This window comes from Rhinolophus hipposideros, assembly GCF_964194185.1.
Source record: "Rhinolophus hipposideros genome assembly, chromosome: 24".
Classification (NCBI taxonomy): Eukaryota; Metazoa; Chordata; class Mammalia; order Chiroptera; family Rhinolophidae; genus Rhinolophus; species Rhinolophus hipposideros.
The window spans coordinates 16,021,399-16,037,691 of NC_138070.1; the positions used below are offsets into that span (position 1 = coordinate 16,021,399).

The 16,293-nt window shown below is 44.9% G+C and overlaps 1 protein-coding gene across 3 annotated transcripts in view; it reads left to right on the forward strand.

The window, feature by feature from the left end:
• SEZ6L (seizure related 6 homolog like) overlaps window positions 1–11,484 on the forward strand; it is a 171,963-nt gene extending 160,479 nt beyond the window's left edge. The window contains exons 13-17 of one of the 3 annotated variants that reach the window (XM_081037614.1): window positions 2,007–2,201; window positions 4,023–4,055; window positions 5,894–6,008; window positions 7,371–7,473; window positions 10,766–11,484. In XM_081037614.1, coding sequence (XP_080893740.1) covers window positions 2,007–2,201; window positions 4,023–4,055; window positions 5,894–6,008; window positions 7,371–7,473; window positions 10,766–10,795 — 476 coding nt within the window. In that variant the 3' untranslated portion in view covers window positions 10,796–11,484. The remainder of the gene's footprint in view (window positions 1–2,006; window positions 2,202–4,022; window positions 4,056–5,893; window positions 6,009–7,370; window positions 7,474–10,765) is intronic. The other 2 variants (XM_081037612.1, XM_081037613.1) reach the window with 2 other exon arrangements.
• The last annotated feature ends 4,809 nt before the right edge of the window (window positions 11,485–16,293 follow it).

Below are 16,293 nucleotides of genomic sequence, written 5' to 3' on the forward strand. Positions count from 1 at the left end.
AGCAGAACACTGAATTTCCAGGTTTCCTCTGGAAACCTTCCCTGAACTTCCCACCCGTGACCGTGACCGGGATGGGCGAGGTTTCTCCTCCGTGCTTCTTCCCCCATCACAGCGGTTACCGCACTGGGTTGCAGTCATCTGACTGCCCTTCTTTCTCTTACCAGACTGAGTTCTGGGAGAACAAAAACCATGCTTCTCGAGTTCACCACTCTATACCCAGCTCTGAACAGAAGCCTGGCACATAGGGGCAGAGTAATGTCTGCTGGAGAGAAAGAAAAGCATGAAGTCTATAGACTCTGGGGGTTCCTAAACTGTCATGTGCAGTGTACTGGGTTGCATTTCCCAAGGAGTGTTATATACCCCACTGGTGCTACTAATGGCTTTAAACAGCGCCCAGGTTAACTTTCTGGTGTTTTATTTTGTTAAGAAAATTTAAACTGACCTTGGAAAACTGTGGTCGTTGCAATATTATTTAGGGTAAGGCTAAATTGTATGGCACTGTTTAAATGGAAAAGCAAGTCAATGGAAATAAAAGTATTAAGTAAACGATAGTCCAGTTGGTATGAAAATATGACAAAACTTGTGCAGGCCATACAAATAACCAGTGTTTATTGGGTGCTCACTCTATGTTACTCACCTCACATGCATGAGCGAGCTCATTTAATTCTCGAAACCCACGAGATGGCCTATTTTACAGATGAGGAAGTTGAGGCCGAGAGAGGCCAATATTTTACCCACAGAAGTTATTTATGATGTTTCTACTGTATGCCAAGCCCTGAACTCCAAACATGCCTTAATGAGCTCATCCGTGATGAGGAAAATGGATATTAAATGATTAAATACAGCATGGTATATGCAGTGCTGGGATGAAGGAAGAACTAGGAAGATTAGTGACTCAATTAGGGGTAGGGGGCATCAGGGAAGGTTTCCTGGAGGTAGATAAATGAGACCTGAGTATTGAAAGACAAGACTTATCCAGGCTGGGGTGGGCAGGTGAGGGGTAAGTTGAGAGGCAGAAGGAATATTTCATAACTTAACACTACCACCATCCATCATTGACTGAGTACCTGGGGCATGCCAAGAGCATGCTAAGTATTTTACATTCATTGTCTTATTTAGTCTTCCAAGTCCCTACAAGGTACTACTGTTATTCCCATTTTGCTGATAAGAAAACTGAGGCTCAGGGAGGTTATGGTCTTTGCTAGAGGTCACACAGCTAGTAAGTAGCAGAACCAATGGTTTTTTTTTTAAAGATTGTTATTAAACTACAGCTAACATACAATATTATCTTAGTTTCAGGTGTACACAATAGTTATTCAACATTTATATACCCAAAGAAGTGATCACCATGATAAGTCCAGCAACCATCTGACCCCCTGCCGTGTTATCACAATATTATTAACTGTATTCCCCATGCTGTATGTTACAGCCCCATGATTTATTTGTTTTATACCTGGAAATTTAGACTTCTTATTCCCCTTCACCTTCCCCCCCCTTTTCAATTTTTCAATTACAGTCTACATTCAATATTATTTTATGTTAATTTCAGCAGTACAGCATGGTATAATTTATATCATCATCATTTATATGGTAGACATTTATATCATTTAAAAAGTGACTCCCCTGACTAGTCTAGTACCCACCTGGCACTATACATAGTTATTACCATATTATTGACTATATTCCCTAAGCTGTACCTTACATCCCCATGATTATTTTGTAACAACCGATTTGTGCTTAATGCCATCACCTTTTTCACCCTGTCCCCAAGCCCTCTAGAACCAAGATTTTTAACCCAGATCTACAGCCCAGTAATTTCTACCATGCCCATATATAAGCCATGCCCAGAGGTGGGAGAGAGAAAGGTGAGTTTGAGGAATGGAAAAAGTTCAATGTGACCTGGGAATGTAGAGGAAGGATGATGGAGGGACTGACCAAAGCCTCTGAGTAGGAGTCCCCAAAGATTTGCATCATTTCATCAGAGTTCCTTTTGGCTTGCATTTCAGCGGAAGAGTCCCTGGCATGTGACAACCCCGGGTTACCTGAAAACGGGTACCAAATCCTATACAAGAGACTTTACCTGCCAGGAGAGTCCCTCACCTTCATGTGTTACGAGGGCTTTGAGCTCATGGGCGAAGTGACCATTCGGTGTATCCTGGGACAGCCATCGCACTGGAACGGGCCCCTACCTGTTTGTAAAGGTAAAGAAACCTACTCGCGACCTGGGGACTGAGGGACCCAGAGATGTAAGGACTGGCTTGGAGGAATTCCGACTCTGCTCTAAAAAAGCCGAGCTACTGTATTTTATTAAATCTAAGCTACCACCATTATTTTCTGCACCACTGAGAAAGAAAACAATTGCTGCCAATTAAACGGACAAGGTGCCTTCTCCTTGCTTCGTATTTTTATTTTCACTTACTAACAGGGCTCTTTCACTCTCAGGTTTTTATCATCAAGGAGAGGCATTTTGCTGTTGACTCCTGCTTCCACGTGGCTTAAACATTTCCCACCTCTTGCACCTGCTTCTCACAACCATTTGGTTCCCAAGGGTTGCAAGACTTCAAGAAATTAAGCGCTTATTTAAATTAAGAAATACAGCAGAAACTAGCCCAAGTGATTTTCAGTATCACATGATCTGGGAAATGATTTAATGTTAAAACTGATTTAAGTTTGGTTTAATTAAATAAAACAGACACGTCTTTAATATTATTAACATATCTGGCAGAGTCGAACAAGATCTAAAGCGACCTCACCTTCAGGGACCAGGCGTGGTACCTACAGAGCCTCTTTTGTGTTCAGGGCTTCCACGGATGCTGACTGTAAAAGCCCTCCTAGGTTCAAACCTCCTTGCTCTTTTGGTTGAGGTCAAATGCCTTTACCTGAGATCAGGAAGCGTTTTTTTTTTCGGTTAACAGCAATTGATTGGTTGGTTGATTGGTTGGTGGGTTGGCTGGTTGATTGGTTGGCTAGTTTTTTAACTGATTTTATTTTGATGCAAAACAAAAACTGGTTTGTTTTTTCATCACATTGTAATGAAAATCAGAGAGTAGTTTTGACTAAGGCACTAATTAGGAACTCTCGATATTAGGTAGGACATGAATATTGCTTGGCTGTTAGTGGGACCCCCCCACCCCACCCCCTCTATAACGCAATCTTTTTGCCTACGGCTTCACTCTAGGGTTTTGCATCTTTGAAACCCATCCATGTGGCTATATTTGTATGCTCAGCTACCATGATCGCTTTGATTCTAAGGCATGGAGACGCCAGCTCCCATCATCTTGAACTTCCAGAGACGTTTTACAGGGAATAAAGAGAAATGAATGAATTCCAGGGAGTTCTGCTATGGCAATGAATGAACGAAAATGGTTTTACAGGGAATATAAATCCCAGTCAAATAAATAGGGACTAAATGTGAAATGAGAAAGGTTCATGGAAATATCTATTTCAAAGCAGGAAGACAGTTTTTCACCTCTGGGGGGATTTGGGAATGTGTCTCGACCCTCACCATTCATCAGCCTTTGTTCTACATGAAAATACTGTAAAGACCAGAATGACGTAGTTAAGAGCAGAGGTAGAGAAAGTCAAGCAGTGCGGGTTTCAATCCTCCCTCACTTAGAAGGTGTGGGATGTCAGAGAAGTCCCTTCACTTCTCTGATCCTCTGTTTGCTCATCTGTAAATTGGGGATGATAAAGTGTCTACCTCATGAAATTGTGGTGAGTGTTAAATGAGCAAATATATATAAAGCTCTCAGCACAATACCTGACATATGGTGAGTGTTCAGGAATCGCTTGCTATGACTGTTATTGCCCTTGTTTCTTTCCTCTCGATCTCATCTTCTCTCAGGAACCTAGGGAGGAAAAGCATGCAGGCATTTTCACTAATTTCAGTGGCCCAAGATAAATAAAACATAGCACTAACTTCAGCAAAGCCTGGCATAGGATTTGCTCCTAGTCGTTGTGGGTGCATTTCATGCGCAATGAATTCAGCTGCCCTTGACGAGTGTCTTCAATTTCTCTTTCAGTTAATCAAGACAGCTTTGAACACGCTTTAGAAGGTGAGTTCCATCGTGAAAAACAATCCAATAAATCAAGCTAAGAGCAGAAAACAAGGGCAGGTCCTGGGTAGCCTGATCCCAGGTGCTTACAACATTTATTTTTTAAAAAAGCTGCCTCCACTCAGCTGGAGAAAATTTCAAAACAAATTATATTGTAAAGGGAAAATAATTGAATTTGCAACTTATGGTGGTAACTGTGGTGTGAAAGGAACTGGCAGCCAGTTGTGTTCATGAAGTAAGAAAACCTGAGTCCATATTTCTGACCATGACGTGACCCTATTATAAAACTTTTCAATCACATGGTACTGTTTTGGGAAACAAAATCCAGTGACGTCTCACCTTCCAAGCTAAACATCCTCCTGGGTTTGGGAGGGAAAGGTCTTCCCGGGGGATGTTCTGTGGTCTATTTTCCCCTCGGTCTTTCTCTTCCTCCATATATGTGTCCCTCTAGCCCCCTTGCTCTCTGTTCTCCTTTTATTAGGAATTACCAAGTGAGATTTATTAATGTGAAACAGACACTGAAGGCTACCCAGGATTTTGTTTTGGTTTTCCTTTTCTGGTTCCTTTCCTTTCCAACCCCTCCCATGCATGACATAGTCTACGTCCTGTATGACCTCCAGTTTGATCCAAAACCATTCACCCAGACTATTGCATCAGGAAAAAATACATATTGTTTCATTTTTGTAAAAAGTTTTAACCAATTAAGCAGGTTTTATTATCATTTTTGGAGACAGTTAGCTTTCTGACAATAAGCCATTCACTCAGAATCTGGGGCGATGGGAATGACAAGGCCTCAGCTGCCCTTCCGTGTCACAGATGATTTTTAATCCAAGCAGGCAGAGCCAGGGCTCACATATAAGTAGAGGGGAGGAGTACGTATTAGCCACTGCCCCGAGGAAAGAGAGGCACTTCCTGGTCTTTCTTTCAGACCATCCCTTTCCTGCCTTTTCCCTTTCCAACCCATGAAGCATGAGAACGTCTCAAAGGCCTGGGGTTTCTCAGAGATGAGAGCCATCGTAATGTTTTGTGCTCATGCATTTATCATGGGCATTAGGGTCGATTGTGCAGCCCCTGTTGAGTGACAGTGAATGGATTATAGATTGGCATAGAGCTGAGCTGTATTAGATGTCGCCATGGGGATTGGCAGAGGAAACCTGAAGGCCAAATGTCTAGAAAAGATGTGGGGGTCCTCTTCAAGCCGTACCCCCAGCTCGTCCCCACGACAGATATCATAGTTCTTATCATCTCCACCAACACTGGAAGATAACATGAGGCCAGGAAGGCAGGCAGCCTTAGCCTCTGAGAATCAGAACTGGGTCTTCACAGTTGGGGTGTCATTGGGGTATGCAGTACTGAGAACCGCCTCACTGCTCCATGCCCTCTCCTGGAGGGTCTGATCAAACAGCTCTGGGGGGGACCCGCCGGTCTTGGGCGCAACAAGGTCCCTCCTGTCTGCACCCTGGCATGTCAGCCAAATCTGCCTCCCCAGTTAGCACACCTGGGATTTTCTCCAAGTCTTCCCTTGACATGGATGTTAACCAGATCTCAACTGTACCCCCCTAAAAATGGGCATGATATGACCAGGGTTAAAAGAGTAGAATTCCCAGTTGTCCTTATAACCACCGCACCCCAGGATGGGTCTGGACTCCCTTGCAAAGAACCAGCACCACCTCCTCTCATCTCTACCTCTTCCCCCTTTCGAGATGGTTCTTCAATAGCTAAGGCTCTGTGACCTCAGTTCTTTGAGTGGACGCAGGAATAGGAGGGCAGGTGCTCACCTGGGAGCCAGGTGTCGGTTGAGCGTGTGACATGAGGGCCTCACTGGCTTCTGTGTTTAGTAGCAGAAGCGGCAGCGGAGACATCACTGGAAGGGGGAAACATGGCGCTGGCTATCTTCATCCCTGTTCTCATCATCTCCTTACTGCTGGGAGGAGCCTATATTTACATCACCAGGTAAGGGGCTTTGGGACAGGTGGAGGGGCTGCGATCCACTCAGCCACCCGCCCACTGGGGACTGGGCATTTCACCTCTCTGAACCTCAGGGACACCACCTGTAGCTCGGGGATGGTGGCATTCGTGTGATTGTAGGGATGGTGTGAGTCAACTCAGCTCTGGGATAAATATTTGTATTGGATACCTACCGACCCTCCGTGGTAGGAGGGCTGAGCATGGAGCAGCAAATAAGGCAGATGCTATCCCTCACCCCAAGGAGCTGCGGGTTGCTGAAAGAGACAGACATTTCACATGGCAGGTACATCAGATCAGCTCACTCATTCCATTATTCGCTCACTATTCATTCATTTATTCAGCAAGCATGTGTGGACAACCTCATGTGCGCTAGACATTGTCCCAGGAGTTGGGGACTTAGCACCTGCCTTTGATGAAGAAAGATGATACTAAACAAGGCCTAGGGGAGTCACTAATTCATTCGAATTCACAACTGTTGAGCACCTCCTCTGTGTCAGGCAGCTTCCTGGGCTCTAGGCACATCACTGCAGAAAACACGCGGAAGGAAATCTTTGCCCTCATGGGACCCAGATTCTAATGGGGGGGAAATAGGAACTGGTACATGAGAAAAGTGTGTAGTGCATTAGATAAATATAGGAAGAAAGAGAAAGCCAGGAAGGGAGAAAAAGGGAACGGGGTAGGGGTGGGGGTTCTACCGTCAATGGAGTAGGTAGAGGAGGCCCTGTGGAGAAATGACATTGGAGCAAGGACTTGGAAACAATGCAAAGATAAAGTATGCAAATATCTGCGATGGGAGGGTTCTGGGCAGAGAAGCAGCAGGAGCAAAGGCCCTGGGGCATTTGCCTGATACAAATTGTCCCTGCCCTGGTGGAGCTGGCGGTCTAGTAGGAGGAGACTATGTAAACACCCTGTGATTAACACAATGATGGAAAGAGATAGAGTGTGGTAACAGAGGACCCACCTTTACACAGGGGTTCAGGCTGCTCAGCGGGAACGCAGTATATAGTAGGTGCTCAATACATGCCCACTATTGTTGTTGTTGCTCTTTGCATCAAAGAAGGACTTGAATCACTTTCCGAGTGAAAACAAATTAAGCTCCAACCCCTCTGCAGTAACGGGAGGTACCGAGGCTTTTGCTGTCACTGACTGGGTGTGAAGTTGAGAGCAATTATGACTCCAGCTTTCACTCCGCTCAGATTCTCACCTTCAAGAGGCTGTCTCCATCCTCCTTATCATTTGCGCAGGTGCTGGTGCTCAGAAAGTGGCACGAACCGCTCCCCTTAGGTATCGGAAGGGGTCTCGTGGTCCGGGAGCAATAACCTCTCTCCTTTACTGTCTCTTCTCCAGATGTCGCTATTACTCCAACCTCCGCCTTCCCCTGATGTACTCTCACCCCTACAGCCAGATCACCGTGGAAACTGAATTTGACAACCCCATTTATGAGACAGGGGTGAGTGGGGCTCTCTTCTCTCCCAGCGCCTCCCTCTTTGTCTGCCCTGAATTCACCGATAGCAAAACTGAAGGTGTCATTTCCTTTTGCTCACGCTGCCACTGGCAGAAAGGCGTGGCCAGTGGTCCTGTGTTAGCCCCACTATGACCCCGATTGCAATCACGGCTCCGAGAACCCAGCTCACTTTGCAAGCCAGTGACAAGCCTGTCGTGTCGTTTATTCTTGGCAGAAGGATCACGGAAAGAAGGGGCTGCACCAAAAACCCATGGAGAGACAGCTCAGATGGGTCAGAGCCCACGGGTGGCCTGGTGACCATGGGCAGCATTCCCACACACCTTGCTGAGCCCCACTCCTTATTGAGTGCAACATTCCTACACATTTGAGTGGCAGGACTTGTGCTCGGTGCTAAGGATACATGAACCAAATAGACATGGTCCTGCCATTAATGAGCTTACAGTCAAAAGGAGACGATAATATCGCTAACAATAATCACACGTACCAGGGACTGGACGTCTTAAATACATGATCATCCTTGAATCCTTGCAACCGTTTGTGATACATTCTGTGGTTATCTCTGATTGATTGATGAGGACATTGAAGTTCAGAGAAAGGAAAACATGATTTAGCCAAGGTTGCACGTAGCCAGGAGGCCCAGCCTGGAGCCAGGTTGCAAACTCCATCTGATGCCATTCACCATTATACTGCCTCCTCTTCAACTTCAAATAGTCAAATATGTCAATGAATATCTTGATGGCACCAAATCATAATTTTTAAAAAATTACTGATTTTTTTTCGTTAAGTTGACATTCAGTATTATTTTATATTAGTTTCAAGAGCACAGCATCGTGGTTAGACATTTAGATAATTTATGCAGTGATTCCCCCTGATTAGTCTAGTACCCACTTGGCACTATACATAGTTATTATAACATTATTGACTATATTCTCTATGCTGTACTTTACATCCCTGCGACTATTTTGTAACTACCAATTAGTATTTCTTAATCCCCCAACCATCAGTTTGCCGCTGTATCTATGAGTCTGTTTCTGTTTTGTTTGTTCATTTATGTTGTTCTTTATATTCCATGTGTGAGTGAAATCATACGGTATTTGTCTTTCTCTGTCTGACTAATTTCACTGAGCATAATACCCGTTAGGTCCATTCCTGTGGTCGCAAGTGGTAATATTTCATTCTTTCTTAGGGCCGAGTAATATCCCATTGTATATATGTACTACAACTTCTTTATCCAATCTATTGATGGGCAGTTGGATTGTTTCCATATCTTGGCTATTGTAAATAGTGCTGCAATGAACATAGGAGGGCATGTATCTTTTCAAATTAGTGTTTTTGTGTTCTCCGGATAAATACTCAGAAGTGGAATTGCTGGGTCATATGGCAGCTCTATTTTTAATTTTTTGAGGAACCTCCAAACCGTTTTCCAGTGTCTGCACCAATTTGCAATCCCACCAACAGTGCACAAAGGTTCCCTTTTCTTCCCATCCTCGCCAACACGGCAACAAATTACAATTTTTAAGGACCATGAAAGAAATTGCGGTGCTATAAAAATGTATGATGGGGGATACTCAGAAGTTGTGGGGGAAGGCATCTTTGAGAAAGTGATGTAAAACTGAGGCACGTAAGGTGGGTAGAACTTCGATGGTGGTTTACGAAGATGCCAGGGAGAAGGCAGAACATGTGCAAAGGCCCAGAGGCATGTGTGAGACCCAGGTTGGCCATAACTTTGCACAACCACAACCCTTCCGATTCACTGTGTCGTAATGCGTAACCCTCTCCCAAGGTTTGCAGGAGGGGCACAAGCTTGATTTGTTTCTTGTTCCTGCTAACTTTTCCTCACCCCCTTTCTTTTGACCTCCCGTGTTAGTTATTGATTGATGTATAACAATATTACTTCAGACCTATGGGCCTAAAACAACACATTTATTATCTCATAGATTCTATAGGTCAGGAGTCCTGGCACAGCCTCGTTGGGTCCTCTGCTGCAGGGCTTACCAGTTATAATCAAGGTGTCAGTCGGGGCTGTGGTCCTATCGGAGGCTCGACTGGGGAAGGATCCACTTCAAGCTTACACGGTTGTCAACAGCATTCAGTTCCTTGCAGGAGTTTGGGGCTGAGGGCCTCAGTTTCTTGCAAGCTATCATCTAGAGGCCACCCTGAGTTCCTTTCCATGTGGCCGTCTCCCTAAAGCAGCTCCCATCATGGCAGCTTGCTTCCTCAGACAGAAAGAGAGAGAGTCTCCTTACAAGATGAAACGCACAATCCTATGTCATATAAAACAGAAGTGACAGGCTAGGACCTCTGTGCTGTATTCTGTTGGTGAGAAGCATGTCATAGGTCCTGCCCACACGTAAGGGGAGGGATCACGATACAAGAGCATGAACCCCAGGAGGTGGAGATTGTGGGGACCCTCTTAGAGTCTGCCTACCACACTCCCATCTACCACAAAGTATAGACTTGATTGCGTATCTGTGTTGACTTAGCAGGAACTACAGACCTTCGTTAAAGCACATGACAGTGACCTCTTCCACGGCCAAGCCTATGACTCCTTCTGTCTCCCTGCTCCTCTAATCCAGAGGCTTGGAGTATATGACACATACTCCATGCATGTTAGAGAAACTGAACTGGTTGCTACCCACGGATTGTAGTCATTTTAGATATGACATTGCTAAGAAGAGTTCATATGTTATTTTGCATTCTATGTAGCTTGTTTCCAAATCCCGAGAGAAAGTCAAGTTGATAAAGAACAACACTTTAAAAACTGGACCTTGTTAATACCTGTCAGTGTAGCAGGTCAGTTACCTAGCTCTGTAATCGTGCCACGTAGCAAACAATTCCAAATCTCAGTCACTCAAAGCAACACGGGAATTCGCTCGTCGGTCAGTGGGGCAGTGTTTTCAGGTGGTTTCAGCTGAGTGGTAGTCCTGCTTCGGCGTGCTCGCTCACACATCCGGGATTGGCTGGTCATGTCTGGGGGACTGTGCTCTGTTCTCCATGTCCCTCATCTTTCTGTTGGGACTAAAGGCTGTCAAGGCACACTTTGTTCAGGGTGATGGCAGAAGAGCAAGACACAAGCAGAAACACAAGCACTTTTCAAGCCCCTCTTGTGACCCATTTCCTTGTGACCCGTCAGCCAAATCAAGGGAGGGTCAAGTGGAAGGTGTTGCAAAGTCACATGGCCAATGTCATGGACACAGGGAAGGGTGAAGCGCTAGACCATGAACGTGTCACTCTACCCCAGCGGGCTTTAACTGATCTGTGGATCTCTCTCTTGCAGGAAACCAGAGAGTATGAAGTGTCTATTTAAAGAGAGCTACACTTGAGACGGGAACTTACAGATGGGAACTCAGCTACCACCTCCTCGAGAAATTCATCCAGAGACCATATGGCATTTGATTGAAAACCCCCGGAGGGTCGGCTGTTGTCTTTTCTTTAGGCTCTTTCTTGAAGACTTCCTGTTTTCTTCACTGTATTTATTATATTTAAAATTGAAATAGGTGTGGTTGGATGTATTGCAGTCGCAGTTAGATTCGTGTTATATAGCCTCAGTGCTGAGGGCAGGTGGAAGACCTGCAAAATGGCAAACATAGCAGCAGAAGGAAAAAGCAAAAAAAAAAAAAAAAAAGAGGCAAAAAAACAGGTTGAATTTCTCCCAGGGGCCATGCCACACTACAGCTGCACCAAATTGCATGCATCTTTGAGATCCAGGCCCTGGTGTTTTTAGTACAGATCGAAATCCCCAGATTCGGTTGGATTAACTTGCGTTGGAATGGCGCATGGATACTTCACCAGGTCTGCTCCCAAATGAATCCTGTGCTCACTCTTCCGATTTTCCCAACTTCCAAAAGGTCTTGCCACACCCCCGCCACGTCCCGTGGTTCTGCAGGCCACAAAGGTGTTGTGTAAACATTCAGCTCAACCCTTCTGTCCTCACTGGACACTGGCAAAAGAAGAAAATGTTTTCTTGCTAGAAAGGTGATAAATGTCAAAGAAAAATTTTCAGAGAGGATGAGAGATTTGGGAGTTCCGGTAAAGCACTAGGGAAGGGGGAACACTGGGTGGGGTAATCCATTTACTAAAATGTTCTTTGCCTTGACATTCCTTCAACGACGAAGGAGCAGGTAATTTATGTTACAAGTGCCAGAATCAATCACCTGGTTCGGCAAAGCCACCCTCGAGCTGTGACAATATATCCACAGCTTTGCCCATAGAGTTATAAGGGTTTGTGTTGCAGGGGTGAAATGTCCTGAAATCCAGGGGTAAGCTGTTTTTTTTCCTGGGGAGCTGGAATGTCTGAGCCTTCAAAATAGGGGAGATTCAAGTGCACTGTTTCTCGGAAAGGTGTCACCTTCGGGCTATACTTGCAATCAAGTATTTCGGCGGGGAGGGTCCTATGAGAAGAAACTGCTTTGCTGTTCTCTGAAGCTCTACCCAGATGTTGGTCGGGGGCATGAAAGCTGACCGTGGAAATACAGAGAAACAGGAACAGGGGAATTAAAACCACAAAGGAATCTGCATGCTACGGTTCAAACACCAATGAGGAGAGAAGGAGGGATTTCACGCCAGAAAGGAATTCAGAGCACCTTATTCATCACGTGAACATCTTTATATTTTATCAGGGTCCTTACATCCCAACTCAGTGGGACTGGTGAGCGTGTGACTAACAAAGGAAGATTCTTTTCTAAAGACAGGAATAAAGAAAAGGCATGGGGATGAGGATTCATGGAAGGAATAGTATGCAAGGCAGGTTCACCTCCCTCGGACTGTCAGCCACCTCCCCAGTGACAGCGATGGTTCAGAGAAGCACACAGGCTCAGTGGTCCTCTTTGGCACCCTCCCACACTCCCTAGAATTGTGTTAAATTGGCCGGTTTTCAAACAAGAAAAGACCTTTCTGGCTGCCATGCCACTGGGAGAATGGCTGGGGGTCTATATTTTGGAAGCGTCTGGAACAGCATAAGGCAGTTGGCTTTGCACACACGCACGTACCTTCCTCCCAGCCAGGAGCTTGGACTTCATTCAGTCTTGAGGTCTGAGGCTGAAATAATTTCCTTCTGCCAGAAAGGAATCCTGCATATATGCTCCCTAAGGCATTCATGCGTGACGCACAGCGAGAGATAATTAAAAGCTGTTTTCCAGCCACCCAGAGCCCACCCCATTTTCTGAAAGAACCAGAGGAGAAACGTTCCAGATCATTAGTGAACAATGTCATGTTTGGAGAAAGATCAACAATGCAAATTAATGTAACCATTTTTGAAAAGGCAGAATCCAATCTTTGCTTTAATTTCTGTTTGATGCTTATTCTAACCCTAACTCTGAGGCATCTGGGAAGAAGAACTCTATTACTGATACCTAATTTTAGAACATACTGTGGTTCTGTGAAAACTAAACATTTGCCTTTCGTAAAGACTGACAAAATATAAAATCTTTATTCTAACCTTGTCCCCTAAAACTAGCCAGGCCATGGCCCAGGAATTCTTATTGATTATTGGAGGGATAGAAAAGGTGTTGATTTTTTTTTTCCCAGAATACCAATGATGTCTTCGTTCTGTCTAGTAGTACAGCACCTGTAATCATATTTTAAAAGTTTGTTTTAGCCTAAAGATGGACCATGCAAGCTTGACAATGTACAGTGTGACTGAAAAAAGACAGGTTGGGGTTTTATTTTCTTTTTAAGATATCTGAATGTGTATTTGTAACATGTAAAGGTAAAGAAATAATAATAGTGCCAAAAATGTACCAGGCATCTCATTTCAGTTCATACATGTCTGTTTTTATAAGACCAATATTAAAACCCATTGGGATTAAATATTTTTGAACAGGATACAATCCTGAGAAACTCGAGAAATGGACTGAACCTTCCTACAAGCCACTCTTTGTTTTTAAAACAGTGGGGAAATAAGTTTACAGAGATTTTGAGCTTCAAAGAATGCATGTGATGGCGTGTATTACATGCTAATTCGTATACGCTGGATCTATCAGCAATTGCCCTGTGCTTTGAAAATGCACACACCGGACCCTCTTCAGCTTGGAGCTCATCTTTTTGCTTTTATGATGAGGGGAGTAGAATTATTTAGCCAACATAAGTATTCTGGTCGCTCCTTGATGGCCATCCTTACTTAGTTCCATAGACATGCTTTAAATATGATCTTTTTGAAGTCAGTTCCTTGGAGAGCCTACGGAACCTCACGCTGATAGCTTTGGAAATTGCCAAACAGCCCTGCAGGAAACAAAGTGGCTACATCATCAGGATGGTTGTGTAAATGGAAGTGACAAAGCAAATATATAGGTAGATTTAGACTGAGCGTGAGCCTTGGGCAAAAATGACCTTTCTTTGGGGTAAGTCCAAAGAGTATGACTTTTCTATGCCCTTGAGTGGTTATGGCGGGTCATAAGAGGTCAGATAGTATGGATTGTTCAGCACCCCTAAAGGCAGGCTTTCTCCTGGGAAGTTTTCATTTCCATTTTATCTCCAAACAGAATCAAAAGCAAAATCAACTTTGTAAGCTAGAATAATGAAATGAAGTCATTTTCCACTTTGTATATATTGATGCTAATAAAAGAAATGAAAAAGAGTCACATCCACAGGGTTTTTGTTACAAAGCCTCCACCATGGCACCAAGGGCAGTGTCTCCAGTTTCTGGGCGTTAGGTTGGGGGAGCCAACTGACACTTTGAATGCCAACTCGGGAATGGTGCTGGGAACATTTGGGGAATATTTGGGACAAGACAGGACTCTGCCATCATCAGACATACCATCATCCTCCCTGTCCTAGCCAGCTCGGGCTGCCATAACAAAGCACCATAAATGAGGTGGCTTAAACAACAGACGTTTATTTCTCATGGTTTTGGAGGCTGAGACGTCTGAGATCAGTGTGATGGCTGATTCCTGGCTTACAAATAACCTTCTCACTATGTCTGCACATGGCAAATATATCTATTTCTTTCTCTCCCTCCCTCCCCCCCTCCTCTCTCTCTCTCTCTCTCCCTCTCTTTATAAGGCCACATTCCTATCAGATTAGGGTCCCACGCTTATGACCTCATTTAAGCGAATTAGCTCCCAAAGGTCCTGTCTCCAGTAACACTGGGGATTACGGCTTCAACAGATGAATTGGGGGTACACAATTCACTCCATAGCATTCCACCCCTGGACACCCAAACTCATTTCCTTCTCAATGCAAAACATATTCATCCCATCCCATCAGTCCCAAAAGTCTTACCTCATCCGACATCAACTCTAAAGTCCACAGTCTCGTGGAAATCGGGTGTGGGTCAGACTGGACGTACACTTGTCCTGAAGCAAATCCCTCTCCAGCTGGGCACCTGCAAAACCAGGCAAGTTATGTGCTTCCAACATACAACGGTGGGACAGACATAGGATAGATCTTCCCATTCCAAACGGGAGACTCAGAAAGAAGAAAGGGTGATGGGTCCCAAGGAAGGCCAAAACATAGCAAAGCAAATTCCATTAGATCGTAAGTCTCGAGAATACCCCTCTGGTTTTATACCTGCCCTCCAGGTCCACCAGGGCGGCAGACGCATACTGTAAGTGTCCAATCATTTCCATTATAAAATGGACAGATGGGCTTCTGAAAGGTCCCCTGGGGAGAAGCTGCATAGGTGGGCCCCTGGCAGCTGGCAGGACCAAGGTGGGGCTGAACCCTTCATGGGTCTGTGACTCAATTCTGGAATGGAGATTCCAAGGAAGGACAGACAGGGTGAAGAAAGAGGATGGAAAGGTCAAAGTGCACCCAGGATGCCTTCAGAAACCAAAATTCTGTTTCCCACGCTGGCCCGCACGTTTACAACAATAGTGGAGAAACAGAGCTTCCCTGGAGACCACAAACTACCCTCACTGGTAAATGTGCTGCAGACGAGTTAGTCAAGATGGACAGCCCTGGGCTGGGAGAGAAAGAACAAGGAAGAAGTGACCGAAGAGATCCCTGCCAGGATAACATACTCACAACAACAGTAATGGCAATCATAATAAAATCTGGCATTTGTTGGCTGCGTACCACTTCTATTTGTTTTGTTTCTTACATTTGAGATGCACTTTTAGAATAGTTTTAGATTTCCTAGTTATTGGATACTCTTTAATATCTCATTTATTCCTCTTTGTAAAGAAACTGTTATTATTCTCCTTTTACAGAGGTGCTACCTGAGGCTCAGAGAGGCTAAGTCACCTGCCCAAGTTCACACAGCTGGTACACAAGGGAATGGGACTCAGGAAGTCTGGCTACTGGTCAGTGTCCAGGGCAGGAATGATCGGAGGCCAGCCTCAGATTCAGACGTGTTACCCCCTCCCAGAGCACCCAGAACCAAAGCAGGCTCTTTTAGCCCAGGGATGCCCTCCCTTATTTGACATTCATCCTAGGAGGTATTTGGCTGGGTCCAGCAATGGCTAAGAGCTGGAACTGTGAGTTTGAATCTTGGCTTGATCAATAATTAGCAACTTATTGGGGTGAGGGACCCACATTGGGGGAAGACACCTCCCTAGGTCACTGTGGACGCTTCACCCTGGGGCCTCTACACCCCATATAAAAGAAGAAGGAAAAGTTACTAACAGTCCCAAATGTGACAGAAGGCTGGGGCAGATACTGAAAAGTGCCCGTCCGATATCTGATTCCCTTCTATTGCTAACGGAACCTCAATTTGTTCAGAGCAACAGTGAAACCATCCTCCAACAATGGGTCACAGTTGGGTTCAATTACGATCATCCTGTTACCCATTTTCCCAGTCTCCTTTGCTGCTAGGATGGATCCTCTGACCCTTTCTGACCAATGAGCTTTAGCAAAAGTTGGCTTGGT